The sequence below is a fragment of the Polyergus mexicanus genome, unplaced genomic scaffold (genome assembly GCF_030449975.1).
Source record: "Polyergus mexicanus isolate NDT 795.1 unplaced genomic scaffold, iyPolMexi1.0 SCAF_7, whole genome shotgun sequence".
In the NCBI taxonomy this organism is placed as follows: domain Eukaryota; kingdom Metazoa; phylum Arthropoda; class Insecta; order Hymenoptera; family Formicidae; genus Polyergus; species Polyergus mexicanus.
In genome coordinates this window covers 8,717,910-8,743,745 of record NW_027223327.1, presented here as the reverse complement: position 1 = coordinate 8,743,745, position 25,836 = coordinate 8,717,910, and the positions used below count along the sequence as shown (strand labels likewise).

At 39.3% G+C, this 25,836-nt stretch overlaps 1 protein-coding gene across 4 annotated transcripts in view; it reads right to left on the bottom strand.

Moving 5' to 3' along the window:
• The window catches only part of Msi (RNA-binding protein musashi), a 107,536-nt gene that overhangs the window by 56,674 nt on the left and 25,026 nt on the right, over window positions 1-25,836 (bottom strand). For 2 of the 4 annotated variants that reach the window (XM_070299311.1, XM_070299307.1), the window contains exon 2: window positions 15,902-16,026. Coding sequence is in view for 3 of the 4 variants with exons in the window: in XM_070299307.1 (XP_070155408.1) it covers window positions 15,902-15,957 (56 nt within the window). In the remaining variant the exon portion in view is untranslated. Of the gene's footprint in view, window positions 1-3,832; window positions 4,453-15,901; window positions 16,027-20,832; window positions 21,052-25,836 lie in introns of those variants that run through there. The other 2 variants (XM_070299309.1, XM_070299310.1) reach the window with 2 other exon arrangements.

Below are 25,836 nucleotides of genomic sequence, written 5' to 3'. Positions count from 1 at the left end.
TACAATAAGTCGATAATTATTAATTCCTTTTTGATTGGACATCGAATGTGATTTTTTAGTAAACCGTTAATTAAGTTAAATTCGATCGCGCGCTTCGAAATAAATAAAGAGGAGAGAAGATGACAAAGAGAAATATGAAGAATTCCCGCGGATAAATGAGAATGCGAAAACGCCCAAGGAATTTTGCAGTACGGAACAGTGCTCGTCACGTGATTGCATAATATCGATCTGCACCGAGTACAAGATTGTGGAACGTGGTGTGTGCACGTTACCGAAGCCGTGCCGAGTAACCCGATCCTCGGTAAAGGTACCCACCATCGAGTCACGTTTCCAAGTAGCATTACGCAAGAAGCAAATGTCGTCGCCATGACAGCTTTATAATCGATAAAACAAATTCGATCAAATAAGTAAACTATGCCTCCTGATCCTGGACTCGACTAATTTCGACACTCGCGAATGTCTTTTACGAGGAGATTATCAACGTGCCGATCGCGAGTAGAGAGAGAGAGAGAGAGAGAGAACTATACGCTTCGGTTGAACGATAAATCTCCTTAATCGATCACGATTGCAGACATTTGTCTTGGAACATAGATTGAATAAAAACTTCTCAACGCGTGCATTGACGCAAGATAAGCTAATAAATAAATGTGGTTTGCGCAACGTGTATTACTTCCACGCATCGTATATCATTAATCCTACACAACATGCAAGTCAACTTTGCAAACGAGAGAAATTACTTTTAGAGAAAAATTTGCATTATCTAAGATTTTTATAAGAGCTTACATTTTTCAAATATATATTTTCCTGTACTTTTAGTGTCTATTTTTCATTATTTCGCTTCCAGGATAATTTGAATAAATAAGTGTAATTATGCGTATGTGAATCTTAACGAGATGAGTTAGGTACGAAAGAATCTGTATTGAACTATTTTGCATATGGCAAGATATTGTATTAAAAAAACTTAACATATGAATGTATTTTTTCATGCATAGAATCGTACTACGTATCGCAAATAAAATGATAAAACAATTTTTAGCGGCTCGACACTTTCGACATTTTGCCGACCGCCTGTTACAACTCCAATTAGTCACAAGGGGTGTCCTATGACTAAAATACAATTAGAGATTAACCGCGCGTTTGTAACGTTATATGTAATATCGGTGCGTATAAGCCGATTAAATGACAAAATCTCATATGTCAATTATAATTTAGCGCCCTTGATATACAACGTAATTTCAACATATATACGTAAATACATCACGTACAAATACGTCACAACTCTCTCATAATATTCAGAGTATTAACGTTTAGCTAATTGTCACTCTTCCCCCTCAATTCACAACTTAATCATACAACGTGCAAAATTCGATATTAGTTTAAGGTACAAATGATATACTTTATGCAAGATATTGTCAATCAATTTATTCTTGTATAAATCGTTGTATTCGAATCCGCGCAGAGATCTCGTTGGACGCAAAAAAAAAAAAAAAAAAAGCAGTAAAAGGAAGGAAAGCAATCAGCGGAAAAAGCGAGGAGAGTAGAAACGAAACTTACAGAAGATAGAAGAAGACAGGGAGGGGGGAGGGAGGGGGGGTAGGTGGAAAGCCGCGGAAAGAGAAGCCCCGATAATGTTGCACATCGACCAAGGTCTATGTCATTGGAAACTGACGGGATCGATTTCCTTGCTCTGTTTTTCCGCTTTATTCATTTTTTTTTTATTTTTTTTTTTTTTGCATGGCGAATTCCTTCTCTATCGAGAATAGCCGAGGTATCGCGTTTCGAAGAACTTCTCGATGCGGATGTCGGGCAAAAGTCATCGTGACGAGGGGGGAAGGAGGGAGGGAGGGACGCCTTTTGTGGCGCGCAGAACATCGTTCGCACATTCAATATTTAGAATATCCATACACATTTATAAATCATGCGAGCAAAACTCGATCGACAGCTGAAGCCGTGAAATGCAAAATATTTTCTGCGAGATTATATCAATTGCTCATATCGCGCTGTATTCAATGCATCTCTCAGAATTACAAGACATTTTTTTTTACCTACGTATAAAAGAGATATTTTACATTGTATTTCTGCATATCGTGATATTATTTGTAATTATTGTAAAAAGTAGATTATTACATTCACCGGTATCGGGTCGTGTGCACGTTCAGGACTTATGACAAGCTCGACGAGACAAAAAAAAAAAAAAAGAAAAGGATGAAAGACTTGCCTATCGGATTTGAACAACCAGTGAGAAATCGTAACAGAAAAACATGTGTTAGACTTGACAGGCCCGACCGATGAATCAATCTAACGTAATATTGATCATTCCCAATTCGTAAAGTCAGCGTCAAAATTTTTCGTTTATCAGTATTTCGTGTTGAGCACCTTGTTTCGGCATCGCCATGACGACCCGATCTCGCGACAAACCGGAGAGAAAGGGAAGAATGAAGGAGTTGCCGACCTAACCTAACCTAACGTAATCGTGACAGCTCGTCGCGTCTCGTGCTCTCTCTCCGCCGTCGCGCGACATCGCGTTCCCATGACAACGAAGGAAGCTTTCAACGAAAAGAAGCGAATGTCGAGGAGAGAGAGAGAGAGCAATCGCCGTTACCCGGCGAGAAAGAGAGAGAGAAAGTGTGTGTCATACTTTTTCTCCCTTTTTCGCACAGAGATCAGCGTAACGACTGACGATTCGATCCCTATCCCCTATCGAATCGATTCAATCGTGATTCGCACACGAAGCGATTCCTCGAGGAAGAGCATCATCGAGGAAACGAGCGATGCGTGTAGAAAAACAAAGCACTCTTATGCCCCCCCCCCTCCAAAAAAAAAAACAAAAAAAAACGGTTATTATTAAGATGAAACTGACAGAGAAAGCAAGGGCATGGATCGAATTTCATAGCATATATCAGATGTTATAAATACACTCACTAGATGGACGCCTTTTGATTAAATACACATTATTTTGTTTATATTTTCCTATATTAATAAAAATTATTCTTATAATTTCTTTTTTATTTCTTTGACAGACAGACACTTATATATAATCTTAATCTAAATGCGATAAATATTAAAAAGGTTCAGCAACGCGGAACATATTTATAATTCACGTACCTCTCTCGAAGAAAATAAGCGAAAATACGCCGAGAATGAACGGATACGTAAACAAAGCCGCGATTCGAGAGCGTGACAACATGATAAAAACAAAGCGAAGAAAGGTCGAGGGGGATTTCAAGGAAAGCGAGCGACCACGTCTCGTCTGACGGATTTACAACATATATATACTCGTTGTATTTTTTTTTTTTTTACGGAATGTCGTCGCGTTTGATCAGGGTCTTTCTCTCTGTCGTATTTGTATAATACTGACCCACCATCGCGCTCTCGGACCGGCCGGCGGGGAATGGTCCATTGTTTCCGAACAAAACAGAAACGTGCCTGTCGGAACGCGAATGTTTTCACGAGTCATTCCCGAAAACTATGTACCCTCAGGCGAAAAAATAATATTTATGAAATGCGCGGTTGATCGCGCGCACGCGATAACCGACGAAAGGAGGAAAAACAAAATGACGTGAAATGATTGAAACACCTGGCCCCTCTCGGTCGACGTGATAAAAAAATGCGCCATCGGCTATTTCCACAGGAGACGCGAGAACACGTTCAGTTCCGAAAGATACGCGTGCGAAAAATAATATCGGAGAACGAGATTCGCATTTTCGGCGGACAAATCGCGAATGTAAAAAACCGCCATCGAATCACGCTCTTCCGCGAGGAATGATCTCCGAGAGAGAGAGAGAACCTTGCTACGAAGAAGAAAAAAAAACTGAGCGTGAGACTGGCTTACCCCACTGGGAAGGTTGCGTAGGAAAACATCCTTGTTCACATCCAGGATCCGACGTCGCACCCGAGTCTCTCTCTCTCTCTCTCCCTCCTCTTCTCTCTCTTTCTCCCACCCTCGCTGTCGTCTCGAGGAGAGGGCGATCGGCCGTGGAATAGACGCACACACTCACAAGTTCAAGGTCACAGTAGGATAAGTGAACGAGATCCTTTACGGGGAGCACAATATTAGAATATCACGTATCAGAGAAGAAGAACACTCCTCGCGCACGATCACGTTCCTCAAAATCTCGACGCCAGACGTCGGCAGACACGCGCGCGCCGAACAAAGGATCGTTCGTCGATGAGAGGCACCACCAGCGACGCACCACTTTAGACGCCGGCCAGGTCTACGCCGGTTGACGGCGTCTCGATGATTTTTAGGTTAGCGGCCGACCGGCCAGACACGGGAAAACGACGACAACGGCGTCGATGCGCGGCCTCGCGTCTCTTCACGACGAGCTTCGCGCACTCCGTAAGCGCGGCGGCTGTAGCGGCAGCTGTAACGCTCTCCAGACGTCTGTACGGCACGATGGTGGGGCGACGACTGTGGGGAGTAGTGGGGATGGCGGGGATCAGCCAACTGAAGGGAACGCCGCGCATGGTAGGGGATAGAGAGTTAGGTTTTCGAGAGGGGGATACCAGCGCGCTCTTACGCGAGCGCGGCGGCCGGGCGTACTACGTCGCTGCGAATGGCACGCGTGTATGTGTGTGCGTAGGTAGATGGATTTGTCGGGTAATCGTACGCGTATGTACGCGAATGCATTTGTATGCGTGTACAGCGGCGCATCGTGAAAACGGGATAGAATGTGTGCCGATACCTATAACCTACCGGTTTTTTTCGTTGCTCTGCCCTTCGCTTCGTTAAAAGACTGGCGTGCCGTATGCGCGCGCGAACACCCAAGGAGTCCTCGTACAGTGGTGCTCATCGCTCAATGTCACCCAATCTCGAAGTTTCGTATTTAAATGATGTACAAAATATCGAAGAAACAAAATAGGGACATAATTGGACAAAATTAGACTTTCAAATCTCTTGGATTTTTGCCTTTTTTTTTTTATCGATAAAAGGAAATATGTAATCTTCTAAAATATATGAATTTTTTTTTTAATGCTATTTAGATTTAACAAACTTACACGTGATGAAACGTATCGATTGCATTTTACGTCATCAATTTTATTTCTCTCTTTATAACATTCGTTTCTATAAGAACGTAAAATATTGCGACATTTCTGCGTAAAAGCGTAACAAATATATCTCATAATATTTGCTAATTAATAACAGGCTTCAATTAACCGGCCTGCGACCACACCTGCCTTCTTCCCCCTTTCTGCCCGATTACATACTAGAAAATTGATAGTGGATAAAATCTCCAATACCGCGCCTAGAGCATAATCAATTTTACAATATCGAATGCTTAATTAGGGCGAACAAATCTATAGGATATTTTAGAGATATTCGAGAGTTATTAAAACACTTCAATTAAAAAAAATACTACTATACTTGATCATACGATAATCGTACAATATAATTATATTTAATTTAGCCGTTATATTATCCATTGTACATATAGTTTACGGCTACAGTTTCTACGAGAAACGACTCGAGAAAATTGCCGCCTCGGTATTGCTGCAAATCCGGATATATGCGTGCAGACACAAAGGGACGTGGGCTCGACGAGTAAGAAACCAGTATGGAAACCGTGAAGCGAAAGGATATTGCCAGCCTGACACCATTCGTTATGCAACTACGAATGTATACATTGCACCGGTATATTATAGGTATGAACGACGAACGCCGGAAATGTTATTCGAATAAGAAAATTCCTCCATTATGTGAAATCGAAATATTCAAAAAATATTTACTTAATTAAGGCAATTTTTTGACACTCCCCAATATGCGAATCTCTTTATTCTTTTTAATATTCGGATAATATATAATCATTCTTCATCGATTAATTTTTATAAATTACATTTTACAAAGGAGTATTTTCGCAATCTTTACGTAATACCTGGTTTCGACAACTACTCCATTTCCACCTTTTTAATTCTTATAAACAAGTTTGAAAAACTTGTGCGATTTCAGATTTCGGGAGATGAGAACGAGAGATCCTCGCGATCCTCGGCGAATCGTAAGTTTGCGAAAATGTCACTTTTCTCGCTAGAGTGATTTTGCATAATCGAGAACGTAAGAACCGGAGCGAGGGAAGAAGAGGGGAGGATGATAGCGCGCGGTACGGACATGTTTTTGATACAGAACAACAATGGCTTTATGCGAACAGCTGATCTGCCGTTGTAGACAGGCGGTTATATCGGTTCGACTGCCTGTTTTTCCGCAAAATACACCCACGTAATCGCTTTCGCGCGTTCCCTCTCTCTCTCTCTCTCTCTCTCTCTCTCTCTCTCTCTCTTTCTCTTTTTCTTTCGCCAGCACTATCTCTCCTCCTCGTGGGCAAACTCGCGTGGCACGAGATCGTACGAGTGAATGTACGAAATGTGTATCGCGCGTTATACGGGAGCAGGTCAGGACGCGGATCGTCTTGGCTTGCGTCCAAATCGCCGTGCCGATCAGATTCTAGACGTGAATGTAGACTGAGAAACCGGGGGGTTGGAGGCAAATGAGCCACCCTCGTTGAAGCAAGTGTATATAGTCGGGGCAGAAATGCTTATTCTTTCGTAGGTAACGTTTACAAATATATTTCTACGCGTATAGAAATTGAAAAGACGACGAGAATAATTGTTGAGTATAGTGACACTTCTGTTTTTGAAGAATGCTAATGAAGCGTATTCGGTACGTCTCGTTTTTTGACTCGCTAAATAGAAAGTGTCTCGATTATTCAGACGTCGATTATGTAACTACGCGCAACGATGGCTATTTTTCGAGAAAATATCGTTCTTGCGTAGATAACATTTTGCAAACGTCATTACGACAAACGCGACAATTGAGTGTCTCGTAATAACGATACTTTTGTAACAGCTCGGCGAAAAACATTATATAAGCTATACCGCAAACGTTTATAAAAAAGAGAGAGAAAGAGAATCTCGCTCAACAAAGATATTTCGCTCGTATCAAGATTAGCGTTCGCCTATACATATACGTATATAAATCTTTCAATGCTCTTTCGCATCTGACTTTCCGCAATTTTGCATCTCCGACGCATCTCCGGTGCAAGATCGCGAAAGATTTCACCCCGAGACGAAGGGCGGAGTCCGTCGCGAAAGGATTTCGCGGATCGTATCACACGGCCGACAAACACGCGAAAACGTCGTGGTTCGCTCGCAAACGATTTCCGCGCGAATCGTCGAAGACAAAGAGCCGGAAATGCTGCCTCTCCGGCAGCCCTTGGCAGCCCTTCGCAGCCCCCTCGTAACACGATGCCAGTGGTGAGATGAGGCAGACACCTGGGATTTACCTCCAGCACTCGTGGCGCATCCACGCTTCGTTCTAGAGAGAAGGAGAAAGAGGGAGGCGGGGAGGGAGAAAAGAGGGAAAAGGAAAGAGAAAGGTTTAACGCAACGTGGAGAGGGTCCGTACTTGTGTAAAGGGACAAACTCTCTTCCCGCGAGTTGCGAGTTCCGAGCTCTGAGCTCCGCTCAGACCAGCATCCAGGACACAACGGTATCGCGCAATTTTATTACGTAAATTCAATTTGCACAGTTCGAGTACGGATAGCTCCTCCGAAGTGGTTCCCGATGCACATTGTCGCTATACATATAACAACCATTTCTTTCCTCCGGGAGATAACAACGCGCCTCGAACTAACGAACTATATTTAAATTGATTTTACCCAAACGAGAGTGACGGAGAGATAGAGAGGGAATGGAGCCTCATTATAGAGACATCGAATTACTAGCCACGAAAGGTTCGAAGAGGGAACGCGGTTTTAAAATCCTTATCCGTTACACATGTTTTCGCAAAATATATGTATATCGTTTCCGAGTGAAAATATTTCGAATTATTTACTTCAATTACACTATTACTTTATTTACTTTAATTTACACGCACACGCACACACCGTTCCAATATAGTGTATGGTATACGGAATATATGTAACGTTGGTTTCAATTAATATCCCACCGTTCTCCAGGCACAAGTAGTATATTTGGCAGGGATTGTGTGCTGCATTGTGTACGTACTAGTTTCGCGAAAACTCCATCGAGATCGTTTCTAGGACAGTACGCGCACAGTCCGGACTACAATGTTTTGATAAATATCACGACCCATGCGCGCGCTGGAGAAAAGCGACAAAATTATCAAAGATATACAACGCAAAATTGGTGGGCGGTAAATTGAATTAATTCCGTAGTAAACATTCATTTGCGATTTAATTTTTTTTTTTTTTTTCAATAATGAATATATGTGCATATATAGATATTTAATAAAAATATATAAAAATGCATTCGCGATTGAAAATCATTATTCAATAACGGAATATGCAAGGAGGAAAAATTTTTTTTTATTATTATTTATTATATTCAAACCGGTACGTATACGCGCGATTTTCTAGATTTTCAACACAGTTTGCATAACCAATTAGAATGCACGCCAACGCTAACAATGGCACGGTTATTTTATAATGCCGCGTTTCAGAGTAATAAAAAAAAAAATCGGCGAAAATTCTCGTGCGTGCGCGCGAGCGAGCTGGATCGGCGGATGGCGAGAATTTTAGCCGTCGAGTCGCTTAAATATCGCGGAAATTGAACCTATAAATTTCTGAGTGCCATAAATTGGCCGACTTACCGCCCGTAAACGGCGGGCCCCTCTCTCTCTTTCATCTTCCTACCTACGTTTCCTACCTTTCGAGAATAGGTCGCAAGATGTCGAGATATCGAGGCGAAAAATACAAAGTTGGTTGTGTGTGTGTACGGGCCCTACAAGGAAGCAGATAAGAATCCCATAAGTATCGTAAAGTAACAATTACGAGGCCGACATCAAGGCAAGTGTGCATACGATACTCGGAAATGTTTATTATTTTTTGCATGTTTTCCCCTAAATCACACGTTACAACGCTTATATTACGAAGAATTCAAAGAATTTTTTCAAGAATTTTTCAAAGTACGTTTTTTAAAGTCCTTTAGGCTCAATAAAATATATAAAGGTATGAAAATAAGACACGCGTAGAAAAACATATTATGTGTTTAGTTTAAAAGATACGGTCGTAAAAATTGCGTAAACAATAAATAGTTCATATAGAAAGCATATGGGTTGCGAAATATTGTCTGCTGAAATTCGTTCGCTATCTACACTTTGAAATAATCGAAAAGCGGGAAAGGATTACACGAAGGCGTAAACTGGTCATTGGAGAAAGGAGCTTTTATACTAAAGAGAAAGACAGAGGTTGAAAAGTTAAGCGAACCCTTATCGTATCGAAAAGAAAAAAAAAAACCAGACAAACCACGCGTACTTTAGCCTCTCGGTAATAATACAGAGCGGTTCGCGCTAGCAGTCCGTTATTGTCGTAATTGAATAAGTATTCTTACGAGAGACAAGACTCGCTCCGACGATGGATCGTGAGGGATGATTTTCAATTTTTTGAAGCAGAGTATTACGAGTGATTTTTAGAGCATGTACATATCGTTTTACGTTAAATTGGACTTGGATATATTGGGTCTTACAAAATTCCCTAAATTTAAACGGCAGTCATTCTGGAACCGGACGCGATAATGATCTGTGACATCTCGCATTATAATTAGGCTAAATTAGTTGGCAGGGCTTTGACATTACGGGTCGTCATAACGGCTCGTAGCGTGAAATACATTCACGCAACGTTTCACATAAAACGTAAAGCGGAGCAAATTTATCGAATCATATTTTTTTTCTTTTTATCTCACTTTACTATCTACTTAAAAAGCAAAGATAAAACATAATAATGGATATTCAATACGGAGTGAAAAGAAAAAAGAAACGGTCGCAGAATAGCGGAGAAGATTCTCGCAAGTAGTATAATCCGCCATGTGCCAGGCGTGCTAGCTAGTATATGTCGCGGCGAGTTTTCCCTTAGGGAAAACTAGCTATTCACCGTACACTGGTATCTTCATTATGTAAAGCAATAAAAGAAACATATAATTATGACGCTGTGATGCGAAATAAATAGACGATTTACGTTTAAATAGAACGTTTTTAATCAACTGCAATTATAGAGATGTTTGATGATACATGAATATTAAAAACCGATATCCGATACGAAAGATCAAGTGGCAACAAAACAAATTTTAGAAATATTCTCGAAATTATCCAGCAGCTAAATTAAAACCACGGTATTTTTGTTGAAAATAACGGACGAGTAAATTTATTGTTATTTTAAATCAATAAGTCTCTTTAAATTATAATTTATATTTAATGATAAAAAAAGATGAGAATTTTAATCGCACACATCAGAAAGGCGACATATTGAAAACAGATGATGTTCTTGTTAATTAAGAGGTATGGTAAAATATTTTTATGTCTTACTTTTCGAATTCTTTTTTTTATGCTAATTACAAAATTCTTTTATTAACAACCCATTACGGATAACCCAGCGGAAAATTTGAAGTCTGCAACGCGGATTATTCGCGTGTATCGCGGTCCGCCATCGGTTTTTGACATCCTGGCACCGATATCACTCGGCGAAATCGTTACCAGAAGCTCGTCGTAACACGACCTTCCTGTTTCCCTTGTCAAGCTTGATATCGTATCGACCTGAGAGGTCACCGCAAAAAGAAATCAAACCGGATATTTCTGGTAGCTCCGTCATATTTTTACAGAACGTGACACGAAAGTCTCTAATTTATTTTTATTCGGCAAATTAATACAACGCGATGCGCCCCAACCAGCACAAATAGGCCGTATTATCATAACCAGCTGTTATTTAATGGAAACCAGAATTTTTTGGAGACCAAAAATATCATAAATTTGATTTTAAAAAATATAATTTTAATTCGCAAAAACGATCCGCATTACGATTACTTGATTCGACGTGTCTTACATCGTAACAAGTCAATTAAAATCGCGATGGAACGTCGATAAGCGGCATTATAAAGGACAGTCATATGTAAAACGTCAAGATTATACGAATATCGGTTATATCGATTGTTTATCGATGGCGATTTTAGACACGGGGATAATGCAGAGCAGATTGCGGTGTTATGCGGTGTACCATGGCAGAGGCGTTACTGGCCATGGTAATCCTGCAACACCGGAAACTCGTGGGTTTCAAGCCACTTCCACCGAAACTCGTTTATACGACCCTGCCGTGTGGTATGTAGGGCCATCGCTGTGGTTTCTACGCCGGGGTGGAACGAGAGTGTACGATACAAGAGAGCGATTCACCCTCCATCTTAAGCCACTAAGATAGTCCCGAGGATTGTCCCTGTGCGCACAGATTACTCAATAAAAGTAATTTCACGCGATTTGCCCGCAGAGAGTCTTGATAAGACTATATATATAATAAATATCGTATCTTTGTATTACCACCGTAGAGATTACTTTCTTTTTTTATATATCAATGTTTCCCTTTTTATTTAATCGATAAAAAGAGCGGCTATGTATCTACTTATTTTTGGGATGGATTTTAATATCAATTGTTATAAATTGTAGTTGTCCTGCGGACATGTTGAGTGTGCGGTATCATCATTAAAAGATAGCTTTATTATCATGGCAATAAATTTCTTCGATTAGTCAAAGCGGTGAGTGCTCCATTTGGCTACCGGGAAATCTTCTTGTTCCGGATTTGCTTTCGAGCTTTTGAGGGATTATACATAGGCGCATCGGCTTGTATAAAATTCAAGATAATGGTACCGCGATGTGCAAATCATAGTCGGGCGCGAATTAATCTCGTCGGGCTAATAGAATTCCTAACGAAGATCTTATACCGTGATGGAACGGAAATCGATCGAGAGAGATAAAGGTTTAATCTTATTAAAACTTCTAGATATGTGAAATATGTTATCTTTTCGAAAATATAAAAATCATTATCTAATATTAATTATTAAATGTCATTACTTTGCAGTAATAAATTTCTTGCCACATACCAGAGCACAGAAATAGTCCCGACGATTCCTCTGTAATCGATATGTTTGCGTCAATAGTCGTTAGATAAAATTGACAGCAAAAATATGGCATCGCGAATAAAAAAAAAAATAAACAAAAAAAAACCAAAGAGGAAGCGGAAATAAACATCTGTATTGTGCATTTTGTCGATATACGATAGCTGTAATAGAATTAAATAAAAGAGAACGCGCAAATAACGCAACGCGCGATATATTTATATACGCGCGTGAATATATGAAATATTTAAACTCGTTTAGAAGTTCCTCGACCGAATTGGAGGCGATGTCGAGCGGCTGACATCGCGACACGACTGACCACTTCCAGTCACCTTCGTTGCGCGACGATCTCTGGAAAACTCGGCCAGCAGATATTTCAATCTCTATTTCCGCCGTCGTCATCGTGCAAATTAATTCGAAAAATCCGTACGGTTTGTCACCCAGGACGAGCGGCGCGCGTATGTAGGTATCAATATATCCCGTTGCCGTTGGCGTAATATCAATTTATGATATACATACGCACGCGCTGACATCGTCTAATTGTGGACGCCACCCACTCTATCTCGCCGACCAATATACGTCGTGTGGGCGACCTCGCACCTGCCGTCGTTTCGCGCGCACGTATATACGCATACATGCGAAGTCTCAAAGTCGTAAAGGAACCGTCAACACATGGCTGTCAGCGGGCGCGATTCTAAAATGAATTGTCCGAAAATACAAGCATTATCTCTCGCGTTCAACAAAGTACGTACGCAACGAGAAGGGAACACGCCGCGGGTTGTATACATCATTTAATATCCGCTCATTACATACGTTCGTAACGAGGAAGCGGCCAAATGCCAAATGTACGAACCCGTGGGTGGATAACCTGCTGTAAAAACACGTTCGCAAATGGACGAATGTTTTGTGAAGTCCAAAGAATATTTAAAACGAGAGAACGCCATTTTTAAACATATTTTAAACATAACGTGACACAAAGTACATTATTCTAATATCGTAAATTGCAATAGCGTAAATATGTCTCGCGAAAATATAGATTGTCAGATATTGTCTAGAAAAGTACGAATAATAATCATAGAGCGCGTTAAAATACATTATGTTCGCAATTTTCTTTTTTTCCTTTTTTTCATTACGATATGTCGGAGTCTGAAATATAACTGCGAAGCGTATTATGCAAAGTCTATCCATTATTAAATTCTTTTAACGAGCGAAATCAACGATATATATAGCCGAATTCGTATCATCGCGAATCAATCGTGATGAATCGTGTTAAATGATATAATCCTCCACGTTAATGCGGCTAATCGACATTCGAGAACGCGATCCATGTGATATTTAATTGCTAAAATGAAAAGTGAAGCGGCACAATTCTACATATACTTATAAATAAAATTGCGAGCATTTCATGTGATGTATATATCATATAACCTGTCCGGATTTACATACAATTAAACACGCCCGACTTGTCGATCCTTATTTTGAAACTTTAAGTTAGATTCAAAGCGTTGTGACATTTCACACGTAATATCGACCTTCTTCTATTTGTAGATCAATAATCGGATACATAGTAGTAATCCATGTTTCTCGCGAGAACGATTCGTCGTGCAGTTTTAGCTTAAGGATCAAATCTACTCTAATAATATGAAAAATTGATTTTTTTTTTTTTAAGGATTTAAGAAATCGATTTTTTGGCGCTTTACATATGTTTTTATCGATATTTAAATAGTATTTTCAAATCTTGGATATTTACCTTTTTTTATTCAGTGCGAACCTCTGTGCGTAGTGTGATAAAAAATGCATAGTTCGACGGTGTGACATGCTGCTTCTCCTGTACAATTGTCGGAAATGGAAAAAAAAAAAAAGAAAAAACTCGATCTGGTTCTATTACGTAGAACGTAGAATATACTGAACCTAATTTCATTAGAAAAAGTTTAAAAATAACAAAGTAATATCATTTAAAAATTAGATATTTCAATTTTGCTGAAAATTTTTCTTTTATTTCTTGAAGCTTAAAAAAATATTAAATATTAATTTTTTAAAATTCTAATTACATTCAGAGAATATCCACCTTAAAAATATATTTCTATAGAATAAAACCAGGTCGAGTTTTTTTATTTCAGACAATTTCACGAGGAGCAATGTGTCACATCATCATTTTCCAACACGCTATGTGCAGAGGTTCGTATTAAACAAACAAACAAAAAAAAAGCTGGTTATCTAAGATTTAAAAATACTGACGTACTGTTTAAACATAAAAATAATATTAACGATAAAACCGATATGTAACACGCCAAAAAGATTAATTTCTAATATTCTTAAGATGAAATTCTAAAAAATCATCAATTTTTTTCAATCTATTGCTAGAGTAGATTGGGCTAGGTATTAAGAAAACATTCGCGATTTTACCATACCGATACAAAGCGATCCTTCCTGATTACTATTTTCCTTGTTCGATCTTAGGCGTGCAAGGTTCGCGGGTCAGGAACAAAGAAAAGCGCGCTGCACAAGAAAGACCTAATCGCAAATACGCGGACTTGCTCTGTTTCCCTTTCGGCTAGAGAATCGCGGGAACATGACGGGAGAAAAGGGTACGAAAGTACGTGCGTGGCGCACGAATTCTCATCTCGGTACGTATGAATGTACGCGCGCGCGCGCAAAGAATCTTCATGTTCGTTCTCTTCCTAAAAGGAACTTTAATCAAAACTGGAAAATAGAAGAAACCTACTTTTTCATTCCCCGCGCTGCTGCTGCTGCTGCAACCATACAATTCCGCCTATGACGGGCGGACGATAATACGGCATCTGACCTTCCGTGCAAGATATCTTGCACGAGAACGTGTATACAACAATGCCACATTGTCTAAGCCACTTTATTGTGCCTGACGACGTAAAAATATCATGCTCGAATCTCTCGGACTCGCTCGGATTCGCAAGATGATTTGCGACGACTAACGTACGAGATAATCTCCACGCGTTGGAGATTCCTTAATTAAGATTAAAACGAAATTAGCGAGAAATGAGAATGAATTCTTCGCGATTTTAAGTCCGCTCGCGCGCGCAAATTAAACGACGGATTATTATTCCTCGAGTAAATTCAAATAGAGATTTCGCACTTTAGATTTTAAATTTTACAATTCCTAATTCTCAGCCACTAACATATTTAATATTGAAAGTTAAATAGTTCCGATATAAATGATGATTAATCATCTCTCGCAACATTCTCGGCAAAATATCAGAGGGACGGTTCACTCACAAATATTACAGATGCTAGCATTGCATATGAAGATAATTTGTCATTTATGACGTGTTCGATTAGGATAATATTCAATAATAACGAGGATGCGAATCAAATAATTTCGTTAAGCCGGTTGAAACTTTATATCGCCATCTCGTTGATGGGAATGTATATTTTTACAGTGTGTATCGTGCACTGTGTATACAACGATCGTAAAACAGCTTGAGACAGGAAGTACAGGTTTACACATTACCGACATGCAGTGAGACATAGCACATAAGCCTACTCTATTTGCTTGATTAAAGCGCTGAGTTTTCATGCATTCGAATTAATTATATCCTCGATGATCGCGTTTACAAATATATATATTTCAAAAATCAATGTTGTCAATTAAATGATAATATTTATAGCTCCGCAATACGGTAATCTCTCGACAAATTTCATGTACATTTATCATTTATTGTAACTCATTTTTCATCCATCGCTAACAATAAGCAATCGATGATCCAAGGAAATTTAAACAAAAAATGGATTCGAGAATGGAAATTAATCGTAATTTGATTTAGCAAAAATTTCATTAATTTGTTATTAATTACTATTAATTACTCAATCGTTGATGTCTTGAAGCTCGACATTACGTAAGAGTATTGCTTTTACAAAGTTGCATCGTAAATGTTGACAAACCTATTGATACAAGTCGGAACAAGATCTCAATCTTTTTCGATATTCACAGAGATAAACTCGATTTATAATGAGCATTATTTGCCAAAGAAACACTTACCAATTCTCCAATACACCAACGTTCGAAAAGTTTGGAGGGAAACTCGCGGCCGCCATCGATGGTCGCGACTAATGCCCGTTAATTCCGTCACTTTCTCGGAGCTTCTTCACAATTCTAACACGTCACTGAAATAGATAAAAGATGATCGATTAAATCAAATTTTCAAAAAAAACGTGTCAAAGTGACTTGACACGTCGTTGAATTCAATTACTACGAAAAAAATAATTATAAATTTTCAAGATGATTAGCAATATTTTGGCACACAGCTAAAGAGAATACAAATATATAATAATACAAAATATAGATTTCGCATTGAAAAATAGGGATAAAAATATAGATATATAATATATAAAATAAGATAAAATATAAGAATAATAAAAATATAATATATAATAAGAATAAGAATAGAAATATCCGTCTCTCTCGCACACTTTGATACCTATATCGACATTTTAACGCGCGTCATTTAACTGCAACGTGTTTCGGTATTCGATATTAATGACCGAAAAGATAATGACTTTTTCACATTTATCGATCTATGTTTTTCAATATATATGCATGATCGCTATGATTAAATTGTCGAGCGATTTTAAATTTAAAGCTATTGGGCGCGATTTCGCCCGTAATCGTGATCCGCGAGAAACGCTGCTCTCCAAAGATATGGAGATTCGAAGTGTGACGATGGCATCGGCCATCTCTCTTCACGCCCGTCTTTCGTATCCGTTATACCGTCGTATAAACGTGTTTGCGAGGTGAAACGCATACACACGTACACTCATACGAATACACAACCCCGCACGCACATCTCACACCCCCTTTCTCACATTACTATCTTTCCGCTTTTCCAACTCCGGTATCGGTAATGAACGATCTATTGTGCCGGTGGATGCTCTTTCAAGCAGCAGGAGGAAGAAGGAAACAGAGAGAGAAGGATGCATAGTCGGCTAACAGTGGGTGGCAAGGATTGAAAAAGAGATAGGAGAGTGCACGAGAGTGGCTGGCATGGAAAAGGTATGAAAACGGCACTCGTTAATGGATTCCCGGACTCCTTTACTTTTTCCTTACTGTCTTCTTCGTCTCCCTTTCCTACCGTCTTCTTTCTCCCGTGCTCTCTTTTTTCTCTCGCTTTTTACACCACTCACAGTAGAAAAAGGGTAGGGGGTGGGGGTGGGGGGTGGTGGGCAGGAGAGGAAGGAGATGGGAATTGCTCGTTACACGCGTAAATCCTGAAAGCTTCGAAATACATTGCAATTCATACGCATTCGACGAGACAAACGGCCGAACAATTCTTGACAAGCCATAGATCTCAATGCCGGGTATGACAGGGCGAATTATTTGTCCGTCTCTTCCACCCTCGTCGTATATAATAACGAGGGGATCATCCCCCCGCGTGGAAATCTCGTTGAGGCTTCCCGGGATGATTTCCTCGAGCAAGGGTTAACTCTCGATCAGTGGGTTAGAAGAGACTACTGTATATATCGCGTTCCGTATGTATATGTACACACATGTACGTATACACGAATGTATTATGAAGGGATATAAAAGGTGAAATCGCTGCGCAAAAATTTGAACAGAATTGCAATGGGAATTATCCAGCTAGAGATATCTACAATTTTCAAGCGATACTCGAAGAAATTTTCAAGATCCGCTTTCGCGAATCAAAAATCTCGCTCTCAACTTTATCTATTGTATCAAACCGTTGGCGGGCGATCATCCACCGTGTCGAAGAGCGGGAAAACGATATATCCTCGCTAATTAGCGAGAATATCCGAATGCAAGCCGAGGGACAACGCATCGTCGAGAGACGGATTAGAGAATACGACAAAATCCATTGTCGTCGATCGAGCGCCGCCATTGTCCGCCACCATTGTTTGTCAGCTCATACGGCAGTGATAAGGAGCACGATTCCGCGAATAACGGCGAGAGACGACGCCATTATCTCCGCAAAATGCCCAACGAGGGGAGGAGGGTGGAGGCGGGGGGGGGGGGGAAGAGCGGCTTCTATACCGCCGTTGAAATATTTTCAACGACAAAATCCATTTCGAAGAGAATTATTGGCGACGCAAAAAACAGCAAGAGAGAGAGAGAGAGAGAGAGAGTGATAATACGTTCATCGTAATACGTTCTCTCTCCCACGAATCAGCGCGAGATTAATTTCCTACAAACTGCAGGTGTAAAAAAGAAAGATGGACGAGTGAGTCGGTGTGTTTTTGCCCTTGCGAAATTACAAATATGAAGATCCCTCGCGCGCTTTCGATTCCGAAAATGCGATATGCCGTGACGAGCGTCCGTTAAGGCGCGTTTCCCGCCAATGATAATTTCCAGCCGCAATGATTATTCGCGCTTATCAACTTTTGTATATAGGAACGGCGCCACTCGCCAAAGTTTCGCGATGCGAACTTTGCTGGCGAGCGGAAATCTCAATGCGAAACGTACATGCGAGAAACATAAGCTCGCAGCGGTCTAATCAACATTGACAGGATCAAAGTGCTTTAATTAATACAGCTGATGCGCCACGTACGTATAACGAAAATATACCTCTCCGCATCAATTCGCCTCTGAAGATCAATTTCAATCATGCCAGTCTCGATCTCGATCGTGAAACAGACCCGGCACATTTGATCGCAAGATACATAGAGTGTCTAAAAATTTTCTAATCTTTCAGCTATTTTTGTTCAAAATTCTAGGTAAAGAGAATATTTTATTAAGATTTTTCTGTACAATTTTCAAAAATCAATTTTTATTTTCTTATCACTAAAAATTACAATACAGAATATGTGTACTGCATATTCAACATTGTGTTAAAACAGAATATATGTAAAGATAAATATATATTTATAATATATTTTTTAAACGCATAATTCACTTGTTTGCCGATCGTTTACAATACGAGAACAAAATTATCAAAGAGAATTTTTTTTTTTTTTTTTTTTTTAATTTCCCGAGTCCCAATAAAATTCCCTGATTTTTTCAGATAGAAAAGAAATGTCTGAGAAATCCATGTTTTTCCAGGGAATAGACAATACCTGATACAATATCCCCGACTTTTCACTGCGTAAATTCGGCGACGAATGATACAACTCCGCGATAATGGAGACGATAGATACGCGGATTATAACGTTTCGCGCTTCAACGCGGAGACAAAAACGCCCGTTTGACACCGCGCAAAAAAAAATCGCGATGCCGCTGCATCGATATTATAGCCGTTAAGACAAGACAGCCATTATACGCCCAGCTGGTCGCTCGCTTGACTATAAACGGAAGACGGTGCGGGAACATCGCGCCCGCGACTACTTTCTCCATCTCCGAGTTCGACTAGGAAGTCGTAAATCCTTTTTTGCCATTTGCGCGAGACGCAGACATTTTATGCAGTATACACCGCGGCAATAAAGCAAACGAATGCAATTCGAGAATCGGTGCCAGGACACGGACGTCGTTCTTTCTCTCCCTTTCTCTCTCTCTCTCTCTCTCTCGATCTCGCAATCTCGTATCGCGTGTCTCGCAACTTTTCCATAGACAACGACGGTAAAAGAAGGATAAGTTGTGCGTTCGCGCGCGATCGACTCTCGTAATTCAGGGAAACTTGGTTGGAAAAATTTCGCGTTATCACGATTCAACATCTCGCGTGAATAGTATATACGTAACTGTTAAAATTACAACGTTGAAACGATCGCGAGAATTTATATATAGAACGTATGAGAGGTTGCACTCGCGCGTGGATCTTTACAGCCGCGCGCGAAGCTGCGGATCGTAAATGCCCCCTTTCGAAAAATCCCGGTGACTATAAATAACGACAGTCGTGGGAATCCGCTACAATTTACAGACGCTGCAAACACCCCTTTCACCGAACATAAAACTCGCAATACATTATCGAACAAACGACAAAATTGATTTTATTTCACGTTACTGAGATTCTTTGCCATATATAGCTCTATGAAGTTTTCATCGATACGAATGGGGTCTCTCGATAGTTGCCTTCGATGGTATTTTCATCTCCATCCATTGGATATCGACGTATGAAGGGTCCATCCTAGATCGCTCATTGCTCCAAATTAAGGTAGCGAGTATATTTGGATTTAATCTTCGTGCTGTTTGAACAAATCGAGTGTCGCCGCTGCCGACGATCCATCATTGGCGTCGCGAAAGTCAACGACAAACCGTGCCAGAATCATCGTCGTCGTCGTCGTCGTCGTCTTTATCACGTAGGCGAACCAGAATGGGCACGGTTTCTCGTTGGTCATGGTCCACGTACCACGCGGCCCGATTAAACGTCATTCGCGGTCGGAAAGACACGCTCTCTCGCCCAAGTTTCCTCCTCCGTCCTCTTCTACCCTCCTTCATATTTTTTCGTCTAATAGATTTATTTCAAATGCAGCTTTCAATTTTTAAGTTAATACAGTCATATATACGCGTAATGAATATCGGATATAATTAATATCATATAGAGAAATAATTAGGATACTTTAAATTAATTAACCGCGTATAAATTATTTTGATTATAACGTGAACACTAATTTGGAATTTCTGCATGTGACATAATTCTTTTTTATTTCATATTTCGATTTCAAAAGAGATCGAATAAATTCTTTAAATAAAAAGGTATCTAAATAAAAGTTCCAATAAAAGTCTTTTTAAGAGAAAGAAAATTCTTTATAAATAAAAAAAGTCTAAATAAAAGTTTAAATAAAAAAATCTAAATACGTTGCGTAAGATATGTACCGTTAAAAAAAAAATAAATAAATAAATAAAAAAAATTGGATCGTTTGCGAATAAATTCTAGCATAATACGTGAAAAAAAACTTGCGGCTAAGCGAGAAACACTGACAATGAGAGAGAATCGTGTGAGTAATATTTAATTTTAGAAAATTTGAAAAGCCGCAGGAACTTTAATGGATTTCCCGGGTGCCGCGCACTTTCGCCTGCCGTTTTACCTCCGTAAATTGGGTTACCCTCCTTGGTCGCTCGCGCGAGCAGTTGCCCGAGTCCCACCTGTCGTCTTCGCGACATCGTTCGCCGCCGACGTAACGAAGCGGAAGACGCGGGGAAAGAGATCGGAGGGTAGGAACAGTGGCGATCCCGCGCTCCGATCTTTTAATCCGCTCCCTTAGCTAGACCACGAAGTCTATTAAGAACGATTAAGACCGTTTAACGGGCTTAAATAAATGACGAGGAAAGAGTGAACCGTCTCTGCCAGTATGATTTCCTTCGCCGACCGTTTCGTTTAGTAATTGACGCGACCGTCGTGTCTGGATCCTTCTTGAATCTCGCGAATTCGAAAAGTCGATAGATTTTCTTCCCTAACGTCTTGACCTCATCTCGCTCGACGCTTATCGAATTAATTAAAGTCGACAAAGTAATAAGCTTGATAAACGTTAAATGACTTTTGTTCCTCTCTCAAAGAGGTAAGATGAAACACACGGAGCGATCCGTATAAAGTAATCGCCCGCAGGATGATAAAGCCTGAATTTACGAAATGTCACACACACGGGGAGAAACATAAATAGAGATAAATAAGAAATTGGCAAGACCGTCATAAATATTTCGTCTCGGCAAGCCGCATCGTATCGCGGCATCAAATGGTAAAGCACTTAGAGCTATCAATCGCGAATGATAATTATGAAACGAGAGCGTCGTTCGATCGAAAACGACACCGATGATTATATTATATATTTATCGTTCGTGTCTCTTCTCCTATCGAAATATCATCCGGGTAACAAATGACGCCGCCTAATGTCTACGTCCTTGCGCGATTCATGCTCGGATCAGGTTCTCCATTTATGAATACGTTTCCCGATTTCTCGTTTTAGCGGCATAAAGAAATTCGAACGGATTTATCGTGAATCTACGCTGTGATTGGGAAACGCGAATCGCTGGAGAAAAAAATTGGCACAAGTCAAGAGAACGTTCAAGTCCGCCAGGTCGAACTGGATAATCTCGTCACTTTTGAATATCTGCCAAATCTTTCGTCCGATGCACACGCGCGCGTTTAATTTCTACAGATTAGGAAAAAAAAAAAAAGATAGCCTCTCTCTCCCTCTCTTTCCGTCCTCAATACTTTCCTTATTATTTTTCCCGCAAAAATATCAAAAGATATACGAACTTGTGGCACACGTCTATGGCTGGCTACTACTAATTTAGATCTCATCAGTTCGCGAAATCTCAGTTTGGCGTCGAAATGAATGCGGAGCGCACGAAACTCTGTCCCAAGGTAGGAAACAAGACGAGGCGGGAACCCGATGACGTAATATTGACACTTTGTAACCTCGTTTTACTTGCATTCTCAATCAGAGAGATGTAACCGAATGAGAATGGCAGAGAAAAGAGAGAGAGAGAGAGAGAGAGAGAGAGAGAGAGAGAGGGAGAAGAGGACAAAGAGAGGATGCACGATGAGAGACAGAAAAAGGGTACAGGAAAGCTCTTCCTTTTTTTCAAGAACCCGCGACGAAAAAAATCATCGTCGTTGTGTCGAGCATTGTCGGTGCTCATCGCGAAACAATCGCGATAATGAGAAAGCTACGCAGTCGAAGATTGTTTCGCTTCCGCTCCCTTTTTCCACCCCCTCCCCGTCCCTCCACCCCACCTTTTTCACTCGAGAATCCACCTGGCAACCCAGCTCTCTCGCATCGCTTTTGTCCTCGGAAACCGACGACAACTTTCATCAGATACGTCATTGGAAACTACAAGAAACTAACCATTACGTTATCATGGCTCGAATTTAGTAACATTACGTGAAAACGTAATGGCTCGCGGCGAGATTTCTTGTTTTCAATACTTGTATTTCGATGATATTCAGGGATATAGATGTACGCGTAAACTATGTAAAATTACATGAAACGCTTTGACAATTAACATACACATGCATACAGTAATAAATATTCTACAATTTTAATTTGCGTACGATTCATATTTCAAATGAATTTATATTGTGAGAAATACTTGCTGTGAGAGAGATAAATAGCCTCGAGTTAATTATTTTGAATCTCTAGTCGCGCTTCGGTATCTCCTGATACATACTTGTCACGATCGTATTTCAAAAGATAATACGACGACACGACCATCCCCTCCCGAGTTTCACCAAGCGAATGCGCCACAAGGCGTACATTTTTTTGCGGCGATATTATTTGTTTTGTACAATTGGAGATTATCTTCCAGAGCGATTAACTCTCATCTAACGTATCTCGTATCGCGTTTTGATTTTTTTCGCTGCTTTAAATGTAATTTGCCGATCATTTTTGCAATCATACATAAATTGCCGAATCAAATAAAAGAAAATAATAAAAAAGTCAATCGTTTATTAATAATTAATTTGATTTTTTTTTAAATATTCCATTTAAATTTATATCGTGTAAAATTAAGTTTAAATATTTCATCCAAAAGACAAATTAAATATTATATGATATCCGATCTTCTCATTCACATTCATACAATTTTAATAATATTCGCGCACATATAAAAATGTATGTATGTACGACGTGTATTTCGAATATATTGTGAGAAATACGTGCTTTGAGAGAGAGAGAGAGAGAGAGAGAGAGAGAGAGAGAGAGAGAGAGAGACTCGAACGGCAAAGCCACGGCACGTCGAGCACCTATCGAATTATCCTTCGAAACGTAATTGCGATAAGTACAAAGGGAAATAAAATGCGAATAATTATTATCAATTGGCGTGATTAATTAACTCCTGCGCAACTTGTAAACATATCGAGGCAACATACTTCGTACAATGTATATATATTTTCAGTAAAAATCGAAGCGACAGGGAATAAAAATTGAAAGTTATCTGTAAGCAAGTTTTATTGCGATCTTTATGGGCGAATTTCCTGCGAATTGTAACTTTGTAGCAATCGTAATTTTCTATGGCAATAAAATAAGATTCGCGTCATGTGTGATCAATATCGATAATGCAGTGCAAAGTGTCGTATTCTGCTAATTAGTACGCGATCGTAATTAACTGTGTTTTCGCGAGTGAGTGTCAAGTGCCATCAAAAAACAGCAAAGGATAAAGAGATGAATAAGAGAGAAGGAGAAAGCATCGGAGAGGCAACAGATGATGATGGAGCAACAGTGAGGTGAGCAATTAATAATATATGCAATTTATTATTTATGAAATTAATTATTCGAGTATTTCCGCAGTGATGATCCATTTTATATCATTACGTAATATAATATATGTAAAATATATTTTAGGTTTCTATTATAAAATATATATATTATATAAAGCATACTCAAAATATACAATAATAATAAATATTTTTATCTAAATATGTATGAAATATTTTAACATATTATATTTAAGATTTATGTGATATTATTATAAATATTTACGTAACAATTAAATTCTTGTATATCATATTTTACAAAGTTTGTTTGTAAAAAAGATCTTCTTTCACGGGATTTACGTAACTTTGGTATCAAATATCTATTTAAAATACAAATCATAAAAAAATTCAATCGACGATAATAAAAATAATAATAATTTATAGGATTATTAGGATAATAATTATTTTCAAATATATTATAATTATTGCGAATACATTCTGTTTTTTATAATTTAGATATATTTTGCATCGCGACTTTCCGCTATTGTGCATCGTGTCGCGTGAGTTTTAAATGATTTTTTTATTTTAATCTCGAGTAACATCTAAAGTGATTTGTCGTTCCTTCTGACGAAATTGCAAACTTGAGCGTTCGATTCGGTCGATTTTATCAGTAAAACCGAAACGGCAATAGATCGTCTCACGGGTTGGCCAGGGCAAGATTCGGCCCGGGTTTGGCGGCCTCGCACGCACATATAAATATCTAGGAAACAAAATTACGGCGAGCCTTTCGTTACTTTTTGTTTCCTGTTCTCTCTAAGCTTTACAAAAATCCATCTTTCAACGAAAGATGAATATACAGTGAACTAGTGGAATACGCAATGTGGCGAGTGACAATTTGCACGCGCAAAAGTGTAAAAAAAAAATTTGCAAATTGCACGAATATCATATCGAATCGCTTTGCTTGCTATTATTATTATTCGTATCTTGCGCTTCGATAAATATAAAAAGTAAATAAATAAAATCTTTTTCTAAAATAATTAAATAAAGAAAGTTCTTTCAATGGACTTATTTAAACGATTCTTTTAGCTTATTAACGCTGAACTGAAATGCGAACGTTTGATATATACCTAGATTAATGTCAATTCTTCCAATAAAAAATACATATTGCTATACGCAATGTACAACAAATAGTAATCGCAATTTCGCGTACAGTTTCCCTTACCTTGAAAGAACCGGTAAAAATTTCGAGAGGAATAAAAATAAAAAATCGCCGATTCGTAACCTTCGAATCCCTCGAAATTCGACCTTTTCGAGGTTGATTCAAGTGTACCGCTCTCAACCGCTTTAAGAAATACTTGTTATGCCACTTGATTTTCCGCCAGAAATACACGCGGTGTCCGTCGTCACCGCACGCGCGCGGTTTTACATTTCAAATGCGGCGAATAAGCAACGAGATGAAGCGCGATAGATCCGTCAGAATCCACGATGATGCTGTTATTCCTTTAATAAACGTACGTATTCGTAATAATCAATAAACAAAATTTTTTTTATATTTAATTTTGAACAATTTAAGATAAAAAATGCACGGATAAAATTGATATAAAATTGTATAGAAGAGTTCCATCGGTCTTTTGCCCTGTAAAAATCTTGTGAAAGGTCTTGTCGATACACATCTTACTTTAGACAGAAGGTATAGGAATCTTTGGATGTATTTTGACGGTGACAGCCATCAGAGTGGTAATAATAGTAGTAGGGATAGAAAATGGCGTTGCATGGTGGTGTACCGAGAAGCGAAAAGGCGAAGGGAGGCGAGGGGAAGATACATGTCGGCGGATGGTACGGATTTAGACAACATCTGGTCCAGTCTGTTTAGTACTCTGCGTTGATACCACTGCTT